General features: G+C 37.3%; 1 protein-coding gene across 7 annotated transcripts in view; it reads right to left on the bottom strand.

Moving 5' to 3' along the window:
• Positions 1-9,575: 9,575 nt before the first annotated feature.
• LOC127440617 (nonsense-mediated mRNA decay factor SMG7-like) overlaps positions 9,576-20,298 on the bottom strand; it is a 28,862-nt gene continuing 18,139 nt past the window's right edge. For 2 of the 7 annotated variants that reach the window (XM_051697302.1, XM_051697306.1), the window contains 6 exons: positions 19,968-20,117; positions 19,639-19,716; positions 19,112-19,265; positions 18,463-18,642; positions 18,208-18,362; positions 9,576-12,559 (listed from right to left, as the gene is read on the bottom strand). In XM_051697302.1, coding sequence (XP_051553262.1) covers positions 12,446-12,559; positions 18,208-18,362; positions 18,463-18,642; positions 19,112-19,265; positions 19,639-19,716; positions 19,968-20,117 — 831 coding nt within the window. In that variant the 3' untranslated portion in view covers positions 9,576-12,445. The remainder of the gene's footprint in view (positions 12,560-18,207; positions 18,363-18,462; positions 18,643-19,111; positions 19,266-19,638; positions 19,717-19,967; positions 20,118-20,298) is intronic. The other 5 variants (XM_051697304.1, XM_051697303.1, XM_051697305.1 and 2 more) reach the window with 5 other exon arrangements.

Here is a 20,298-nt window from a genome sequence, read left to right as displayed (position 1 = left end):
TGATACGAACAAAGCCCCTGGGTCAAAAACAGTGAAGCATTCTAGTACTAAATATCAGCACTCTTAAACACAGCTTGTCCAGTCAGTTCAGAGGACCTGTCGTCTAATTTGAATCTAAATTAACTAACTGTTGTAAACAGAAATATAGTGGGGGTAGTTTTAAAGCACATCAATATTGAAGAGCTTAAATTTCCTCTCTTACTTAATGAAAACTTAAATTGTTATTGTTTATTTATAGTTTGCATACACACTAACAAATGTGTTCTGATGAGGATTTAAGTCTCAATTAGTGTTTCTGCTGCTCTAAACCAAATCTGAAATCTCAGGCAGCCACTAGGGGTCACTCAAGTCGTCAAAAAAAAAAAAAAAATGTATCCGAATTGGCAAGAATATTCTCACTAACAGCCACAAGAGGGCAGTACACTTTAGATCATGGCAAGGAGGTAGGTTCATGGTCCCAGACAATGAGTATCAGGCATTCTAATAAAATGAGTGAGAAGAGACATCACACGCTTAAATCTTCTAAAATCATTTGAAATTATAATATTAGGTTGAAAACTGATTTAATTCCTACCTACACTGGCAGCCAAAAGTTTGGAATAATGTACCAGATTTTGCTGTTTCGGAAGGAAATTGGTGCTTTAATTCACCAAAGTGGCATTCAACTGATCACAAAGTATAGTCAGGACATTACTGATGCAAAATCAGCACCATCATAATTTGAAAAAAGTCATTTCTGATCAAATCTAGACAGGCCCCAGTATGCAATAGACTGGCATGTCTTAAGGTCAATATTAGGGGAAAAAAAAAAAAAAAAAAAGGAAAAAAAAATAATAAAAAAAAGTCTTCCTCTAGAAACTTGTCTGTCAATCATTGTTTTGAGGAATGAAGGCTATACAATGCTTGAAATTGCCAAAAAACTGAAGATTTCATACAAAGGTGTACACTAAAGTCTTCAAAGACAAAGGACAACTGGCTCTAACAAGGACAGAAAGAGATGTGGAAGACCCAGATGTACAACTGAACAAGAGGATAAGTACATCTCTAAGTATTAGAGTCTCTAGTTTGAGAAATAGACGCCTCACATGTCCTCAGCTGACAGCTTCATTGAATTCTACCCCCTCAACACCAGTTTCATGTACAACAGTAAAGAGAAGACTCAGGGGTGCAGGCCTTATGGGAAGAATTGCAAAGAAAAAGCCACTTTTGGAACAGAAAATCAAAAAGAATAGGTTAGAGTGGGCAAAGAATAACAGATAATTGGAAAAGAGTGTTATGGATCTTGACCCCATTGAGCTTTTGTGGGATCAGCTAGACTGTAAGGTGCGTGAGAAGTGCCCAATAAGACAGCCACATCTATGGCAAGTGCTACAGGAAGTGTGGGGTGAAATGTCACCTGAGTATCTGGACAAACTGACAGCTAGAATGCCAAGGATCTGCAAAGCTGTCATTGCTGCACGTGGAGGATTTTTTGATTCTTTGAAGTAGTTTAAGAAGTTCTGAAATTTTCTTTCAAATTGTAACAGTAATTTGTAAAAGTAAAATGAATAAAAGTACCAATTTCTTTCCATAAGAGCAAAATCTGTACATTATTCCAAACTTTTGGCCGCCTGTGTACGTTAGAAAGGTTAGAAAATTGTTGAATGTGAATAGAGAAACTTATGTCCTTAAAAAGAAGACATAAGTAGAACAGAGTGATTTGACAAAGTGTTTTGTTGATGTGTGGAACACATGAAGTCTATTTAATTAAAAGTTAGGTAATTAACTATAAAAGGACTTAGAAACTAGTGTTTGGCCTACTTATAGTGGTCTCGCACTTTTTATTACAGAGGCAGTGTGAAAAACTAAGCAACAGCACACACTGTTTCTTAGAACCCAAAGCGAGCAGTAGATCTTTATCAGAAAATGTGGTGAGAGTGTGCCTCCGGCATGTGCATGCTGTTAAAACTGTGGTTTAGACATACTCATATGAAACTTCTCTTTTATCACGAATTTTATTATTTGAAAATGTAAAAAATGTCTTCATATAACATGTAAAGAGCTTTGTGAAGTCAAAGAGTTACAGTAATTCGTTAGACAATAAGACCATGTAAAAGGACGTATACACTGTTAGATCACTTTGCAAAAAATAAAAAAATTAAATAAAAAAGCAACACCTAACTGTCTTTCTAACTTGAACTTGTTTGTAACAAAAGTTAAAAATGCAGCAATGTACTGAATAATATATGTATGCATAATATACTGTAGCAAATCAATTAATCTAAGGAAATAAATTAATTGATATGTCAGGAAAGTCATGCATAATACACTGTAGCAAAGCAATTAATCTAAGAAAGAAATGAATCGATATGTCAGGAGAGTCAAAGCAGAGGTTTACTATCTATCTATATTTTAGCTAAATTACAAACTACATGTATTTTTCCAAACGTAACATTCATTGACTGAGAGATACATTTTGACATTGTAGCTTGCTATAATCACCCATTATTTGTTTGGCAAGGGTCCGTTGAAGCTTCAGTTAAGATATTATTTAGATTTGGCTGAAAATCTCACATGACTGAATTTAACTCTTAAAATAGGAATGCCTTCACAGTCATTAAAACATTGATTGCCACACATTTAGCAAGCAGAATTCTCAGACCTGTCACAAGAAGGGTCATGGAGTTCACCTTAGGGCCATCTGAAAAAAAAAAATATATATATTTTTTACTTTAGATGTTAGAAAATTGCATAAAGTCCAGATAAATTCTCCACACTGAAATGCAAGACAAATGTCTCATCATTTCATACTGTATACACTTCAGCCGAGTATAGTAACAGTTAAATAAATGTAATAGTATTAATAGTATAATTTAAATGTATTTAATTACTAACCAGTGTTTTTGAACCCTGAGACAGAAATACTAGGGGCATTTGTGATACAATGCTGTGGAATCTGTTTTTCTGCAGAAAAATAATTAAGCAGAACAAAACAAATAATTAAAAAAACATTAACGATAATAAAACAAAATGAAACAAAACAACATCAAAACCATAATTATTAACTTAGGTACAAACCTGTCACAGGAATGAAGAGATCTTTATTTGTCTCAACTTCATCCATTTGACAGTGTTCAATATCATCCTCATTGAAGCCGGCATAATAATAGGTTTTGCTGCTTGTGAAAAAGGGAGCATTGCTGGTAATCTGAGTCACAGGGCTTTTACCATTCGCAGTCAGAATCATATTCTTATCTCTGGGAAAGAACCCGGCGGCCAGACAAATATCCTTTCCATCGCCCTTTAAAGGGGACATAATGGACAGAGTCGGAGGAGTTGGAGGTACATCTTCTGTGTAAAGACAATTAAGCAGTTTTCAGCAGTTTTCAGCACTTTTTCAATCCTTTGGCAAGACAATACTTTCTGTACATGAATATGGCGGACCGAAAATACACTGTACAAAAACACAACAGCAAGTCTTGTATTTGCAAAACAATAATCATTATGTCTGTGAAAGAGCCAGGGAGCATCACAGGACTATATATATATATATATATATATATAAACAGAAATTTCTACAAATGTTTTCTTCAGTGTGACAAGCCAAGTTAACATTTGTCGTGATCACCTTAAAGCTGAACTCACGCAGTAGTCCAAGACCAACTACCAGAGACCATTTCAAGCTAATTGACAGAGTTTTCACTATTTTCAAAAGAGCATGTGTTGGTGTAGAAGCTCGTAGTAATTAAAATGAAAACTTACTTGGTAAGACAGTGAGGGATATCGGCTTTCCAAATGTTAAAGGATCAGTAGCTGAAAATGCACAGCTACCGTAACCCTTACAAAAACGCTCCAGACCCTGCATCGATGTTAGGACTAACAGGCTGACCTAACTGAGCCCTGTATACTAAAACTGAACTGATCAAAGTTCATGTTTTCACTGGTTTAAGTGCATGGGTTGAAGAATTGCATTATAATCAATTCAAAAATTGATTTACTTACTTGGTGTGACAGTGAGACTGATGGGATTTCCAAAAAGTAGCGGGGTCTCCACTTCATTCAACCTCCTAACACAATCATTTAGTATTGGAAACTATCCTCACATATACAATTCACTTATCTGGACCGATGATGTGACCGATGATCCAGTTGGAGAAATCCAGTTTGATTTTTCTTGAAAGACAACTTCAGCTGCTGGTGTATATCCATGATTATTTGTGCCTGCTCCAAACAGGTTGCTGGAACGAAAGCCTTCGAAATAGAGACAGAAAATACTGAAACAACCAAAACTGTGATAGTCCATTCACATTTGATAAGAAAAACTTAAAAGTTTAGGTTTAAATGGGCTGATATAGCCCAAAAACAGAAATAACAATGCTATGAGATTTTGTACAGTGCTGAATGAAAACTGTGTCACTGTGGTACTCCAGTCCACGATGATAAACGGCTGTACAAAATCTGCATGCAATTACTGTAAACCTATATTCAGAGGGTTGTCTTATAAGACCGGAAAATAGTTTTCGGTCGTACAGTACGAAATGCCTTCTTCTGAAAAATCCTCTGAATATTCACTAAAACTCATTAAAATCCACAGCCATTAATCAGAATGAGTTTAAATGGCCAGCTTCATGCAGAAGAGATGACAGAATAGTCTCAGAAGAATCCTGTAGTGCAGCCACAGGCATTTAAACTCTGAGCTGTTCAGGGAGAGGTTTTTGTACGAGGCCAAACCTGAATTGCATCACTGTGGTATCCCAATCCACACTGACACAACTCTAAACAAAAACCCAACATGCGAAAGAGCACAGAGAATGACACGTGAAATAAAAATTATTTAAGAATAACGCTGGTGCTTAAAATAAGAGGATAAATGGGTGACTTAAAACACTTGAATTTGGAGACTGGAATTTCAGTAAAACATATAAATGTCTTTCAAGAGAATGGATCATACTTTACATTTGTGTTCATGTGACATTGTAATTACAGAAGTTATATTAATGAGCAATGTGTATTTAATATGTCATCGTTTTGTGAAGCTGTTTCTAACTGCACATTAATGTTATAGCTCTCATTATTAATTGTATTCACATGTAATATGTGCAAAATGGACATGCATCTCAGCAAATTATGCTTTTAAAATGTTTATTTGTACTCTTCTTTGTATCATTTAAATGGTTCTCAATCAAAAATAATTATAATGATAATAATAATACATTTCAGCAAACTTGCAGAAAGGTCAGATTAATAGCAAATTTGTGATTTCTTGGATTCCCTCAAAAAGTGGGAAGAAATTCTAAAGAAGCTAAGGGACATTTTAGTAAATATTAATAATTAATTGCTCTTCTCTTGGGCACATTAGAAAATCTCAAATTGATTTATTTCTTCAAAGACGCGAAAAAGGAAATGCTGCTGCTGCTGCATCATTCTTGAGCACTTTGTGACAGCACCACCTACTGGTCAGCGCAACCTACTATCAAAACTTAAAAGGATAGTTCGCACAAAAATGAAAATTATCTCATCATTTACTAACCATCATGCCATCCAAGATGTGTATGCCTTTCTTCTGCAGAACACAAATTAAGATTTTTAGAAAAATATCTCAGTATTGGTCCATTCAATGCAAGTGAATGGTGGCCAGAACTTTAATTCTTTAAAAATCACATAAACCCAGCATAAAAGTTATCTAGAAGACTCCAGAGGTTAAATCCATATATTCTGAGGTGATATGATAGGAGTTAGGTTAGACACAGATCAATATATCTGTTCTTTTTTACTACAAATCTTCACCTTTGACCAGCCCTGACCAGTAGGTGGCAATAAGCATGAAGAATGCGAATCACCAAAAAACAAAAGAATGTGGAAGTGAAAATGTAGATTTAAAGGACTTAAATATTGATCCGTTTCTCACCCATACCCATCATATCGCTTACGAAGACAAGGATTTAACCAATGGAGTTGTATGGATTACTTTTATGCTGACTTTGTGATTTCTGGAGATTCAAAATTCTAGCCACAATTCACTTGCATTGTATGAACCAGCAGAGCTGAAATATTCATCTAAAAATCTTGCTTTGCTTTCAAAAGAAGTAAAGTCATACACATCTGAGATGCATAAGGATGACTAAATGATGAGAATTTTGGGTGAACTATCCCTTTAAAGCTGAAGTGTGTAATTTCTGCACCACCGAACGGAATTGCAGAAAAATAAAAAATTTGTTTTCAACCAGCTATCCAAATACACCCCTTTGATTGAACAAACAGAATGTCCTGCCCCCAGCTCAATACACTGGTTTAGTAAATGTTATTGTGTTGGTATGGACAGGTCAAAACAAAGAGTTAGTTTTATAGTGCCACAAAGACAGTGTTTACAGTTATTGAGAAAATTAACCTACTTATGGCTTACTTACAGTTGTATCTGCATATAAAGATGTAATAATAGAAAGTACTTTAACAGAAAAAGTTACACACAAAAAGGCCAAAAAATCATAACTTCTGAATAGGGTTGCACCGATCATGATTTTTCATGGGCAATTTTTACAAGCAAATGGGCCGATTCCAGTACCGATTACCGTTCTTGTTTCTTTGTTTAAGGAAAAGACAAGAAAGAATGAAGGATGTTTATTTGCACTTTTACAGGCCAAACTGGCCTTAAATGAAAAAATATCTGTGCTAAATGAAATTACAAGCAACAACTGCATATTAAGCACTAGTGGTGCACCGATCAGGAAATCTGAGGCTGATACGATCTCCTATTTTTTAACACTGAGATCGGCCGATACCGCTTTTTTTAAAGTGCCCTTTGCCACACTTTTGCAAGTTATATGCTGCAGTTATGTTTATGCCCCACACAGTAAAATTACAATAACACTTTACAAAAAGGTTCCATTTGTTAACATTATTGAACAACATTACTGTAGTTAACATGAACTAATGAACTTAAATGTTAGTTTAAAAATATACTAATATATTTTTAAAATCAAAAGTTGTATTAGTAACATTAATGCACTATGAACTAACAATGAACTAACAATGAACTATTGTATTTTTATGAACTAGCATTGATTAATAAATGCTGTAAAAATATATTGTTCATTGTTTGTTCATGATACTTAATGCATTAACTAATGTTAAAGAAATGAAACCTTTTTATTAAGTGTGACCAAAATTACATTAAAATTACATTAATTGTGCTAACATTTATTTGTATTGAAAACAGTTATTAATAGTTATGTTGTCAATATCAAAAGGTCATTGTGACATACTGGCAACCGGTAAAAACCATGAGAGCATCACACCCAGAAGAGATGCGTTCAGAAATAAGAAAAATATATCCATTATCAGGGTTGGGGGAGTAATGGAATACATGTAACAGGATTATGTATTTAAAATACAAAATATAAGTAACTGTATTCCACTACAGTTACTATTTAAATCATTGGTAATCAGAATACAGTTACATTCAAAAAGTATTTTGATTACTGAAGAGATTACTTTGCATTTTATTGTCATTTGTTTCATTTAATATTTACTCTTTTCAGATGGAAAACATTTATACATATAAATTCAAAAAAAGTGAATTCGAACAGCGGTGACACACTTTCTTATGATGTGTTACATTCATACAAGCAGACAGAGAAGTAAGTTTGGAGCAGAAGAAATAGAAATAAACCTTGTGTAAATTGTCAGCTTTACGCTAAGCTAAAATGCTGTTTCTAGCCATTTTACATGCACATTACCAGACACGACCATATTTTTTTATCAAGAAAACTCACATTGGATTATAACTTCTTTTTTCTAGTAAGACCTTTGATATTAGGGCAAAAATCGTATCTTGATCATTTTTTTTATTGTTTTTCTGTAAAAATATCTAAAAATCTTTAAAACAAGATCAATTTGATTTATCTTGTTTTAGAAACAACACTGCATAAGAGATTTAGGTTTTTCAGAGAATGTATTTTTAACATGTGTATTTTGTCTTACTGTACTGGCAGAGTTTTTATAGTCAAAACAAATGAAAAAATCTACCAGTGCTGAAGAAATAATCCAAAGTATTTAGAATACGTTACTGACCTTGAGTAATCTAATGAAATACATTACAAATTACATTTTACAGCATGTATTCTGTAATCTGTAGTGGAATACATTTCAAAAGTAACCCTCCCAACCCTGTATATAATTTGTTTACTGTCTTTGGCGTCTTGTAACACAAATCACAAATTAAGCAAATGTGTGAAGACGCGGTGCCGTTATTTAAGGTTAAACAGTTACATCTGTGATTAGTGGTATTGTGACTAATATTAGTCTGATTTAAATTGGGATCCTCAGATAATAGCACTGGGATGAGTGACGAATGATGAGATATTGAGAGCACCTGCAGAGCCACATGTCTATCATTCAACACAACATCTGACTGTCACGACTCGCATCATGTATTTGCATGTTTATTTGTTGTTTAATTTGTTTTTATACCCATTAGCAGCCTCTATATCCTCTTCCTGCTCACTGTGCAGCGAGTCAGAATTACTACCGTATGTGTGATTCCCTGCACTGCAAAAAAGATCGGCCCTAAATCTAGGCACGATCGGCCAATCACAGATTTAAGACGAATATCGGGCAATTCCAATCGGTGGCCGATCGATCGACCACTATTTCTGAATAAATTAGCTTAAAGATTAAGAGAGTAATTTGTTGTTAAAATACTTGTTCCAATCACAACTCAATATGCAGAAACTACTTTTAAGCAATCTATTTGTAGGTTAATTCCCTCTGTTGTTTAAACACTGTGGCTCTGACACTTTCGAAAAATTGCCATTTGTTTGAGCATCCTGACCAGCCGACATTGGCTCAACAATTTGTGAGTTTGCTTTGGGAATATTTTTCTGCCATAAGGGGGAGTGTTTGGGAAACCTGTTTGAAAACAGTCTGGCACATAATGTTTTACTGGCAAAAAAACTACGCACTTCACCTTTGAGGCTGAAGTCTTGTCAGGCATTGACTGAGGGTCTGGTAAAACTGAAATTAACATAATTCATGTCTGTTTCTTCATTTTGAAATAATATGCCTTGAGTTTTTGCAGGGGATTATCAAAGATTGACTCAATGTGGTACCCAGCTACACAGTGAAATATTCTGTGGCAAAAACGGTTCAACAGAGTTTGCATTAAGTGAAAAGATGATAAGGCAGCTGGCATATGTGGTAAGCTGATCTTGAACCACTCTGGTTTCCTGTCAGGAAGTGGGTGAGGGGCTGAAAGGTGTTCTCAGAACAACCCATTCCCTTCCATTTCTAGAGAGCATCCTGCTCACAATGTTTTGTCTGTGATTTACAGTACAGCCCTGTCATTTCCTCATTCTGTGTATCCCTTCTGCAACAATTCAAACTCTGGATTGGTAAAATAAAATTAAGAATTATACTTTGCTCTTATTTTGCTAATTATATTGTTCTTTTTCCCAAGTACAAATCATAAAAAAAAAATGCCTATTAATTAAATTAATCATGTGTATAAAAATGAAATATCTATGGACTAAAAAGTCAAATACTCTAGACAGGTCATTGTGTTGTGAAGCATGCAGTAAAGAACAGACTCCAGCAATGTATACGAGGACATGGTTTATTTAATTAAAGGCATAGCTGTTTTCAGGGTTTATAAGTGTCCACAAAGAGACAAGAACACAATAAATCAAGCCCATAATAGAAGGAGATATCCTCACCCCCAACTATTCCCAGCCAAAATCCTCTGAAAAACAGGACCGGATATCTCCTCCATCAAAAATACAAGGCATTCTGAAAGATGTATTTCATGCAGAATTTCAGAAGTGGCAGACTGAATTAAGGGTTGAGACAAATTTGCTTAGTGGTAAATCTACCTGTGCAGTTGCTGTCAAAAGCTGGCTGTTATTTTTTTGTTTTTTCTTTAGCTTTACCATTGGAATGTTATATGACGGGCCAAAGGCGCAAGGCTGTTGTCCTTGTCATCAGCATTGTAATGTACATCACTACAGAAGCCACAGTTAAAAGATGAATACTGGACAACAGGGAAATCTACATTTACAATGCAGTGAGATACAAGGTGCCCAAAAAAAAATAAAAAAATTCACACAAGACTGTGCACCACAAGTCCATCCAAAATAAAAGCATGTTAGATGTCCACAGCAACCAGAGCACAGACTTCTGGAACTCCTTGTTGAACGATTCTAAAAGGAAAAAAGATGAACAAAATGGGGCACAAAGCTCACATTGAAACCTTGCTTTGCAGTTTTTTCAAATGATACTTTGACGTTAATTTCTAGGTTCCTTTTATTTATTTATTCATTCCTCTATTTTAATACAATTTTAAATGCAACGAGAAGCACAATCACACTGCAAATAGACACATCATTTTAAGTTTGTCTTCAATAAAATGTTCTCTACTCAAAAATAAAAACACGCTTTATTCTCATCATACAAGAGATTATGTCTTTCATATAACCTTCGCTGAACAAAAATGCCTTTGCGGTTTAACCATGAAGAAACAACCAATGTAGACATTTTTTTTTATATAGATCTTTCAGCCTATCCTACACGAACCCCTGGCCCCAGAACATCTCTAACAAACAGTGGCACCCATACAAGATCTTGCAGAGATCCTTGAAAGGCCTATTCAGTGCTATATCCTCTACTGAAAATCAGTGTAAAGAGTATTTTAGAACCCTTCGGTTTCAAAACAATATTGAATTTTGAACTTGAACACAACAAAAAAAGACTCCAAGAGCGTCCATGATGATGTGACCATTTTCCAGCACACAATCACTTAAGCACTAGCAAAGCCAGGGCCCCTATTAAAACAGGGTAACACAACACTAACCTGAGGAAACCAACAAATTAGGTTACAAGAACATTTCAGCATGTTCAGAGACTATTTCTTAGTGCCAAGCGCAACAAGAGGTATATCTGAAGCTATCGCAATTTGCTTGTTTACAGTTCTACAGTCCTATCAGAGGGCTTTCTTCAGTCTAAGCACAGTCAGCAGCTATTGGGACTTCTCATTCAGTGGCTTCTGAACTGATCCGAGTACAGTGGTTGTAGAGAGAGTAAATTCAGTGGCCGTGAGGCTGCTGTAGGAAAAAGGTTTTCCCCTGGCTTGCATCCCTTTCTGCTGACCTAAACAGCATTGCAACTGGACCCGTTTGCCTAGTTTTGATCTTCCCAACAGTGCCATCCATGATAGTGATGCTAACAATTCTTAAAACTGACAAAACAGGAGAAAAACACAACAAAACAAAAAAGAGAAAACACAGACCAGGCACAAAGAGAGCTGATAAAGCTTAAAACTATTAAAAAGGCAGAACATGAACAAAAGAAACCATTATGCGTGTAAGCCAGAGTAAAGATTTGCTCAAAGAAACAAAGAGGAGAGGACAAGAGGGGGAGACACATATTTATATTCAATTAACTCCCCCGTTAGCAGTAAAATATTGAACATATTTACTGAATAATATTTCAGAGAGCTAAAACTGCTACAGAACAAGTCACAAAATACAGTACTGTTAATAATTGCAGTCTCTATTGCAGCTAATGATACTACATCCTACATCTATAGACAAACCCCCAGCTCTGATACTGATTGAGCTATAAATGTTACTATGAGCTTCATAATAGTTTGAACGTTAGAGGCAGCGCCCCCAGACTTTCCCCATCCCGTTCTCCAAACACATCTTACAAATCAACAGACTGTACATGACAACACCATGGTCCATGCCTGAGTCAAAGGTCTAAGATCCATGTGCGTTCTATAGAAGCACACGTTCACACTGACTGCATCACTCTTCATTCATCCATCTTTTTTCTTGTATTTTTTTTTCCATCTAAACACAGCGACACTAATCCCTCCTCCGAGAGAATGAATCCAGACTTCGAATAAAACACAAAAGCAGTCCATCTTTCTTTTTGTCCCTCATTTTACCACTTCTGCCCATCAATAAACATCCCTTTCTGACACACACAAGCTCACACAAACACCTCCTCCATGTGTGGTGTGTCAGTCACACAGAGTGATTCAAGCAGGTGGCATGAGGCAGTCTAATCCAGAGTCTTAAGTCAGGGAGTCCGGATGAGATGGGGGAATGACCTTTTATTGGACTACCAGAGGTGGCAATCAGAGAAAAAGTCTCTGAAAGTTTTCCTCAAGAGTCAGTGTTCTGCAGCGGCTACGTGCTGAGCAGCGTGGCAGATCAGGTGCTTGCACGCCCTCGTTGCCGTAGAGGCACAGGGAGAGAGACAGAGTGAGTGAGTAAGAGAGAAAGAGGAGAGGGCAGCACGTCCCTCGTCGGTCAGGCGAGCGGTTCGTTTTGAGCCTGTCGCTTCACATCGTTTGCCGTCTCCAGCCTCCGCACGCAGGTAATGCCGGAAATTTCCGATTGGAGCTTGTGGTGTTTTCACCTCTTCTGTTGAATCATGTTTCACACAAGTGCTTTTCCCCCGTGGATTCTCAGTGTGGCGGGTTCATGTTGCTGTGGCCGCGCTGTTGCTTCTGTTTCTGTTGCATCAGGAGCTGCTCCAGCGCAGACGGGCCAGGCTGCATCATAGAGCTCGACCAGATCGACTAAGGAAAGAGTAAAGAAAGTGTGAAGAGAGAGAGGAAACAGAAAAAAAAAATGGAGTAAAGGTAAGCAATCTAGAATGAGAAACATTTCACTGAACACGTATGTCCCTTACACCAGTGGCTCTCAACTAGTTTTGCTTCGGGACCCAGATTTTACATTTGACATTAAGTGGTTTCCCATTGTAAAAAATAAAATAATAATTTACCTGTACTTAATGTAGCCTGAGTCACATTTTCTTTTATCTTGCATAGCTTTGTTCATGGTTTAAGTCTAAGGGCATGGATCAAATATCATTAGGGGTCCAAGCACTGAAGGTGCTTCTTCTGTACTTTTCTGCCCAAAAAGTGCATGGGCGTCAGAGACCGTAAATCGCAGAGACTCCAAACTTGTCAGGATGGTCCCAAATGTGCACCACTACTCAGGCACACACTAGGGATGGGCCCGAGTACTCAAGCACTCGGAAGTGACAGCAATGACTGATCATGAAAACGATGATCGCTAATGAAAATGCGTGACGTGACTTTTCACTTAATTCGAAATTCAGTGACAACTACCTGACAACTATACACAAACGTGTCAAGGAGGGGACTTATTTTTAATTTAGAGATGAATTACGTTGTGATTTTCAGCAGTACCTTGATTGTCAACAGAGACGTCTCAAAGCAACCAAACTGAACTGATAAACAATGCTGCCATGCTAGCGTTTGTTCTACAGGTTTACGATAATCAAAAGAAAATTTAATTCACAGAGTTTTGAACACCTCTCTCTTCAAACATTTGCTACACAAGATTTATTGTCATATAATGTAGAAACTTTGACTTATTAATGTATATTATTTGGCAGAGGCTATTTGCACTAAGTGCAAAAAGCAACAAAAAGCATCTTCTTTGCACTCTAGTGCAAATAGTGGCAGATAATCTTACACCCGATTAAATACTAACATACAGTATACTGGCATCACTGCAGCATTTTTATTGTGTTTATTTGGAGTCCCACAGACACCCTACACCAACCCTTACCCCTAACCCTACATTACAAAAAATAACCATGGTTTTTACTACAGTAACCATAGTATCACCATGGTATTTTTCTAGTAAAATCATTGTAACCACAAAATTAAACATGGTTACTATTAACTACTATTAACAACATGTTACTGTAGTAACACCATGGTTAGTACATCAGAACTATATAGTTTCCACCAAAACACATGGTTACTACAATATTACTACAGTAAAACCATGGTTAATTTTATCCGGATCAAATCCTTCTCTCAACTCTTACCTTCAGTGTGGCCAAATCACTGTGCAGAATCTCTTTATTTATCACTATAAGTAGTATTATAGGAAATATTAACAGTAGAGACATGGGAAAAAGTGTCAAGAGGTCGGATTCAAACCCAGATCTCCAGCGTGACAACACATACACATACCATTGTTACACCCAGAGCAATTACAGCTGCACAATCGTGTGCAGTTTGTTGCAATATCTTGTTTCCACTAGACTACTGGAGCGCAAATATTCATTTAGTTATCCAATCTCTTAATCCACTAAATGTCTAACCCGTTAACCAGTTTAATGTCTCTGCCCCATCGCGAAAAATTCAAATATGCCTGCCTTCATTTGATCAGCAGTTGACCACAAATAAATCTGTCGTGGCTGTTTTGAGTTTGATCTGAGCAGTGGTGGGCGCAGTTAGTGTAAATAGCCTCTGCCAACAAGATGGGCTATTTACAATTAGTGTAAATAGACGCTCCAATATTATTTAACAAAAGTGAACATCGTTTACTAAATCTGCCTGGGTGCTGACATGTTTGCATGATGTCACACCTGCATCTCAGCCAAATCAGAGCTGAAGTTTTCTGCACAAGTTGTCCAACATAAAGTGCCATTCCATTGCAATTTTCCCAGTATGAAGTTTAAAATTCCGAGTTAAACCGGAGGAAGCACGAATCATCACAGCAACAAACTCCAACAGAGCGTAGTGTGACTTTCTGACCGGGGCAGTGTGGCAGAACAATGAGATGCAATGCAGCAGCCAAAGACGTATAGTATGACATACACGGTGCTGTGAAAAAGTATTTGCTTTGTATTTCCTGATTTCTTCTATTTTTGTATATTTTTCATACTAAAATGTTGTAGATCTTCAAACGAGATATAACCTGAGTAAACACAAAATACAGTTTTCAAATATATATATATATTTTTATTGAAGCAAAAAAGTTATCCAACACCTATATCACTCATGTGAAAAACTAACTGCCCCCTTTAACTTAATACCTGGTTGTGCCACCTTTAGCGGCAACAACTGCAACCAAATGCTTCCAATAACTTGAGATCAGTCTTTCACAATGCTGTGGTGGAATTTTGGCCCACTCTTCTTTGCAGAACTGCTTTAGCTCAGTCACATTGGAGGGTTTTCGAGCATGAACTGTCCATTTAAAGTCCTGCCACAGCATCTCAATCGGGTTCAAGTCAGGACTTTGACTAGGTTACTCCAAAACTTTAATTTAGCTTCTTTTGAGCCATTCAGAGGTGTACTTACTCCTATGCTTTAGATCATTGTCTTGCTGCATAATCCAGTTGTGCTTGAGCTTCAACTCACAGACTGATGACCAGACATTCTCCTTTAAGGTTTTCTGGTAGAGAGCAGAATTCAAGCACTAAAGCAGCAAAAGCATCCCCACACCATCACACTACCACCACCATGCTTGACCGTGGGTAGGTATGATGTTCTTTTTGTGGAATTCTGTGTTTGACTTATGCCAGATGTAACAGGACCCTGTCTTCCAAACAGATCCACTTTCAACTCATCAGTCATCAAAGTGTGTTTTAGCAAAATTCAGACAAGCCTTAATGTTCTTCTGGGTTAGCAGTGGTTTTGGCCAGTGTCTTTCTGATATTGGAGTCATGAACAGTGACATTTATTGACGCAAGAGAGGCCTGCAGTTCCTTGGATGCTGTCCTTGGCTTTGTGTGACTTCCTGGATGAGTCGTCGCTATGCTCTTGGAGGAATTTTGGAAGGTCGGCCACTTCTGGGAAGGTCCACTACTGTGCCAAGTTTTCTCCATTTGGAGATAATGTCTCTCACTGTGGTTCTTTGGAGTCCCAGAGCCTTTGAAATAGCTTTGTACCCCTTCCCAGACTGATGTATTTCAATCACCTCTTTCCTAAGTGGCAAATACGTTTTCACACAGGCCCAGGTGGTATTGGATAACTTTTTTGCTTCAATAAATAACATTATCATTTAAAAACGGTATTTTGTGTTTACTCAGGTTGTCTTTGTTTTGTGTTAGGTTGTATTTTATTTTTTAAATGTAGTAAGAGATATACACAGAAACAAAAGAAATCAGGATGGGGGCAAATACTTCTTCACAGCACTTTAACATTAGGGTTAGGTTTCCACAGGATCTTTCCTGTCAAATCTGATTAATTTGGTCATCTCTCCTTATGTGTTTGGACCCCAATAACTGCCGCTTGCGGCTATATTTATTTTTGTTGTTCATTTCAACAACAAAAAATAAAGGACATTTTCTCTCTCCTGTTTTTAAAGTTGATGTGCCTATTTGTTTTTTGTTTTTTTATCTGAACCCATTATATAAATTATCCAGTTTATTTCCTAATATCAAACAATAATTCAAAGAGAACATACACTACACGAGAGGAAAACGTTGTCCATAAATTGTCCATAGGCCTTGAAAGATTCAGACTTACCACTGTAAAGAAGTTTTAATAGGGTGATGTATAATTTGAAAAAAATAAAAGAAATAATTCAGCACATATCAAAATGTTGCTCTTTTCTTCATCAGTGCTGCTTATAATATCCGTGATGGCTTGTGCAAAAACCAGAGCTCAATCGCACTGCAAAAATATAGTATTGCAGATGAGAAGCATATTTAACGTGTATAAAGCGCTAAAAACAAAATTATAATTTTGCTTTGTATTTGCTTCGGCTGCCCAGATTTTTACTTGGGGAGCCACTGAAGATCTTTCAATGGAGATAGTCTTGGTATTGTTCTTTCTCTGCTGTTTGCAATTGTTAAATCATCTTCTCTTAAACACAAACAAAATGTACAAGAAACAAAGTGTGCACTGCAGGGCATTATTCTGCAACAAAAAACAGTGTTACTATGAATGCAAACTTTAATACAGTGAAAAAGACACTCTATTAGCATAACAAATATTTAAATAAATAAAAAATTCCAACATTCTTTTGAATGTCCATGTACAAAAATAAAATAGTGTACCTTCATTAACTATTAGTATTATTTTGAATGGCCATGGAAAATGAAGCAATGTGATCATTTTACCTGGTCGCAAAAAGTAGTCCGTTAATTTACCTGTTGAACTTTCACCTTTTGCTGACTCTTTATGCTTTGCAGAGCTAATGTGTGCTGCTAAATCACTTGCACCTTTATTAGCAACTGACATATAAGTGCCAGCTTTACAGGTCATACATTCTGCTTCCCACAGATCTCGACCTGGATGAAAGCATGGGAATTGTTTCTGCAAATCTTCAGTAAATTTGCACTTTCGTTTGGGCATTGTTTCCACTCAGCTGTCATTTGCTGCTGCTGTCAAGCAACTGTTTGATGCCGAACAACAGTTCAACAATGTTCATGGAGAGATTGACAGGCAGGAATTTGGCCAATAGTTGCTGCAAGCCTCTTATAATTGACCAATTGGTGTGCGAGAAGGCGGGACTTACAATGAGGGGTTAAAGCAATGCAAATATGCGCGCACACACAATGAAGTATTAGACCAGATGCACGTCATAATGGAACTAAAGCCGAATCCCAGACATTTTCGCAAATTTAGAAATCCCGGCCGGATGCTTTTTTAAGGTCCGAAAAAGAGGACGTATGGTCACCCTACGTTAACAGCGGTGCAGAAATTACTTTTAACATGGGGGCGATGAGGAAACATTTAGAAAATCAATCTAAAGTGACTACTACTAACAGAAACACGTGTTGTTAGACAAATATGTCATGCTTGGGTGGGGACAAAAAGTAAACAGGACTTACGGTGCTGCCTTGCTGCCGTCTTGACAAAGCGCTCTGGGATGCTTTCGCTTCAAGTGTTCGTTCATGGCGGTTGTACTGCTGTGATAAGCCATTTCCAATTTGCATAGCTTACACAGCACCACATTGTTGGGTCTATGGCTAAAATACTCCCACGCTTTAGATGGCCGTAGGTGAGTTTTTTTTAGCAGCAGCTTGTTCTTCGGGGGAATCCATACTTAAACCGGGCGCTGCCATTTTAATTACTCCATTGCGACGTGCCGACACATGTTATGCAAATCGACGTATTTCTGTAATCGATGACGTCGATGAATCGTCCCAGCCCTAATTTTGAGCAACACAAATTTAAGTGTTCCTGAAGCTCAACTGGTAGAGCATGGCGCTAGAAATGCCAAGATCATGGGTTTGATTCCCAGGGAACACACAAACTGATAAAAATGGATACCTTGAAAGCACTGTAAGTCGCTTTGGATAAAAGTGTCTGCCAAATGCATAAATAAAATATATATTTTTTAAATGTAAATGTAACCAGCTACCAGAGCGTTTCCAGAAATTCAAAAAAAAAAATTTAAGAAAGTAGTAATAAAAAAGTAGTTAATCTAAACACTATGTGGAAAATGCTACCTTGAAACTGTCAAGGAGGACAGAAGAGGAGTCTTCCATTGGCATGTCCTGGGCTGCCCAGCTGTTGGTTGGCGCCCCTTGGTGCCAGCTGTTGTTCTCTGGCACAGAGGAGGATGAAGCAGAAGGCAGGTAGTCAAACCCAAAGCCACTCACACCTAAAAGAGTGAATTCATACCAACCATTTACATTTTCCTAATATGATAAACCACTGATTTACAAACTACCCACTCAGCAAGCACTCAAAAAGTGAATTACCAGTACTACCAGTCTTTTCTGCCTTCCAGCGGTCAGGTCCTCTGCGGTCTCTGCTGTCGGGCGTCCCAATGGGGCCGAAGTTGGAGAAGGGCAGGGAGCTATGGCTGTGGGTGGGAGGGGACGAAGGCAGGCTGCTGGGGTTGGAAGAGTGAGGGGACTGGCTGGCTGGTGTTGAGTGATCTATCAAAACAGATGACATCAGAGTTAGGAACAGATCATTCATAAACTATTCAAATACCCGTATATTACACTGCTTGATGAACAATTATAAAATAATGGCTATGAATTAATCATCATTAGAAGAGTATTTGTCAGCAAGCTGCCCAGTCACACTTATACTGTTTTAAACCCTAATGACTTTTTTATTCCGTCCGTGGAACACAAAAGATAATGTTAGGCAGAATAACAGCCTCAGTAACCATTCACTTTCTATTGCATCTTTGAAAGAGAATGACAATGAAAGAGAAAGGTGATCTAGGCTGTCATTCTTCCAAACATCATTTTTTGTGTTCCATGTAAGCAAAAGTAATATGGTGTTGGAACAACATTAGTGTTAGTGAATGATGACAGAATTTTCATTTTTGGGTGAACTAACTCTAATGTTCACATAACATAGTAAAACAACCAAAAACAAATCATGACATAGCACCTGAGCTAGCAGGCAAGGAAGGGGACCATGGAGTTCCTTCAAACAAGGAGTAGAGGGAGGGCTCCTGGTGCATCATTGGTGTATCTGGTTTAGACCCAGGGGCCATATTTTTACCATAGGCCTCACTAAAAATGCTGTTGTTCTGGTAGCTCTCCTGTAAACAAAAATAAACACACATTTAAATCACACTTTGGGCCACTTTTATTGATCCAACAATTGAGTGAATGGGCAAAAGGGGGAACAAGATCCAAACTTGTGTTGCCCACATGAGCACCGTGGCTTAATGCATCTAGTGACCTATGGTTCTTTTACACAAGAATATATAGAGATGATGAAACCATCAGAGCTTTTTAATTCTTTTTCAGTGCCTTTATGAACTTTAAGTGAAACTAAAATCAACTGCTGGTCCAGTTAACTCAAATGTGATGTTTTAAAGCAAAACACTGCCACCTGGTGACCTTTTAGATCCATAACACAAGGGAAGCATAAAGTGCCTGCATGGGAGAGAACGTGCATAGCAGCTTTACCTGAATGGAAAATCGTGGGAGAAGAGAGGACTGACCGATCACATCACTGCCACTGTCCAGCCTTGACTGATTTGGCAACTAAAAATAAAAAAATAAAAACACACTTTAACCCTGTTCCAAAAGTGAAATCTCCCAACAAGATATCAATCATATCATTTATACACAGTATTGGCAAAATACTGTTTTTGTGTTTGTGTTTTCTTTTTCGAATACCCATATATTATTTATAAAAAATGATGGATGTATTAGCAAAAATTTGAATGAAAAGAGGCCTATATAAAACTCTATCCTCTCCTGCCTGATGACATGATAGGAGGAGAACTACATACAAAGATGTTCCTTCCAGGAGCAGAGCTAAGAGGACCAGGCAAGGCATGGTAGAAATCATGAGGTTTAGTAAAGAGCAGCTCCTCCTCCTCCTCAAAGTCCGCCAGAGTCTTTAACAGGTCTGGGGGCAGAAGAGGGGAGCTCTTGTTGTCCTAGTGAGAGACAAAGCACAAAGGGGAAGGAAGGAAAAAGAGAAAGGGAAGGGATAAAAGATACAGGATTTATGAAAATAGGACAACTGTCAAAGTAGCAGCCTCTGAAAATCAGTTCTATTCATAGCTACTGATAAAGCAATATGACTGACTGCAATGTAAATTAGTGGGCAAAAAACAA

Source organism: Myxocyprinus asiaticus, chromosome 5 (assembly GCF_019703515.2).
Source record: "Myxocyprinus asiaticus isolate MX2 ecotype Aquarium Trade chromosome 5, UBuf_Myxa_2, whole genome shotgun sequence".
NCBI lineage: Eukaryota > Metazoa > Chordata > Actinopteri > Cypriniformes > Catostomidae > Myxocyprinus > Myxocyprinus asiaticus.
Note: the sequence above shows the minus strand (reverse complement) of the source record. Positions and strands in the feature narration are given on the sequence as shown.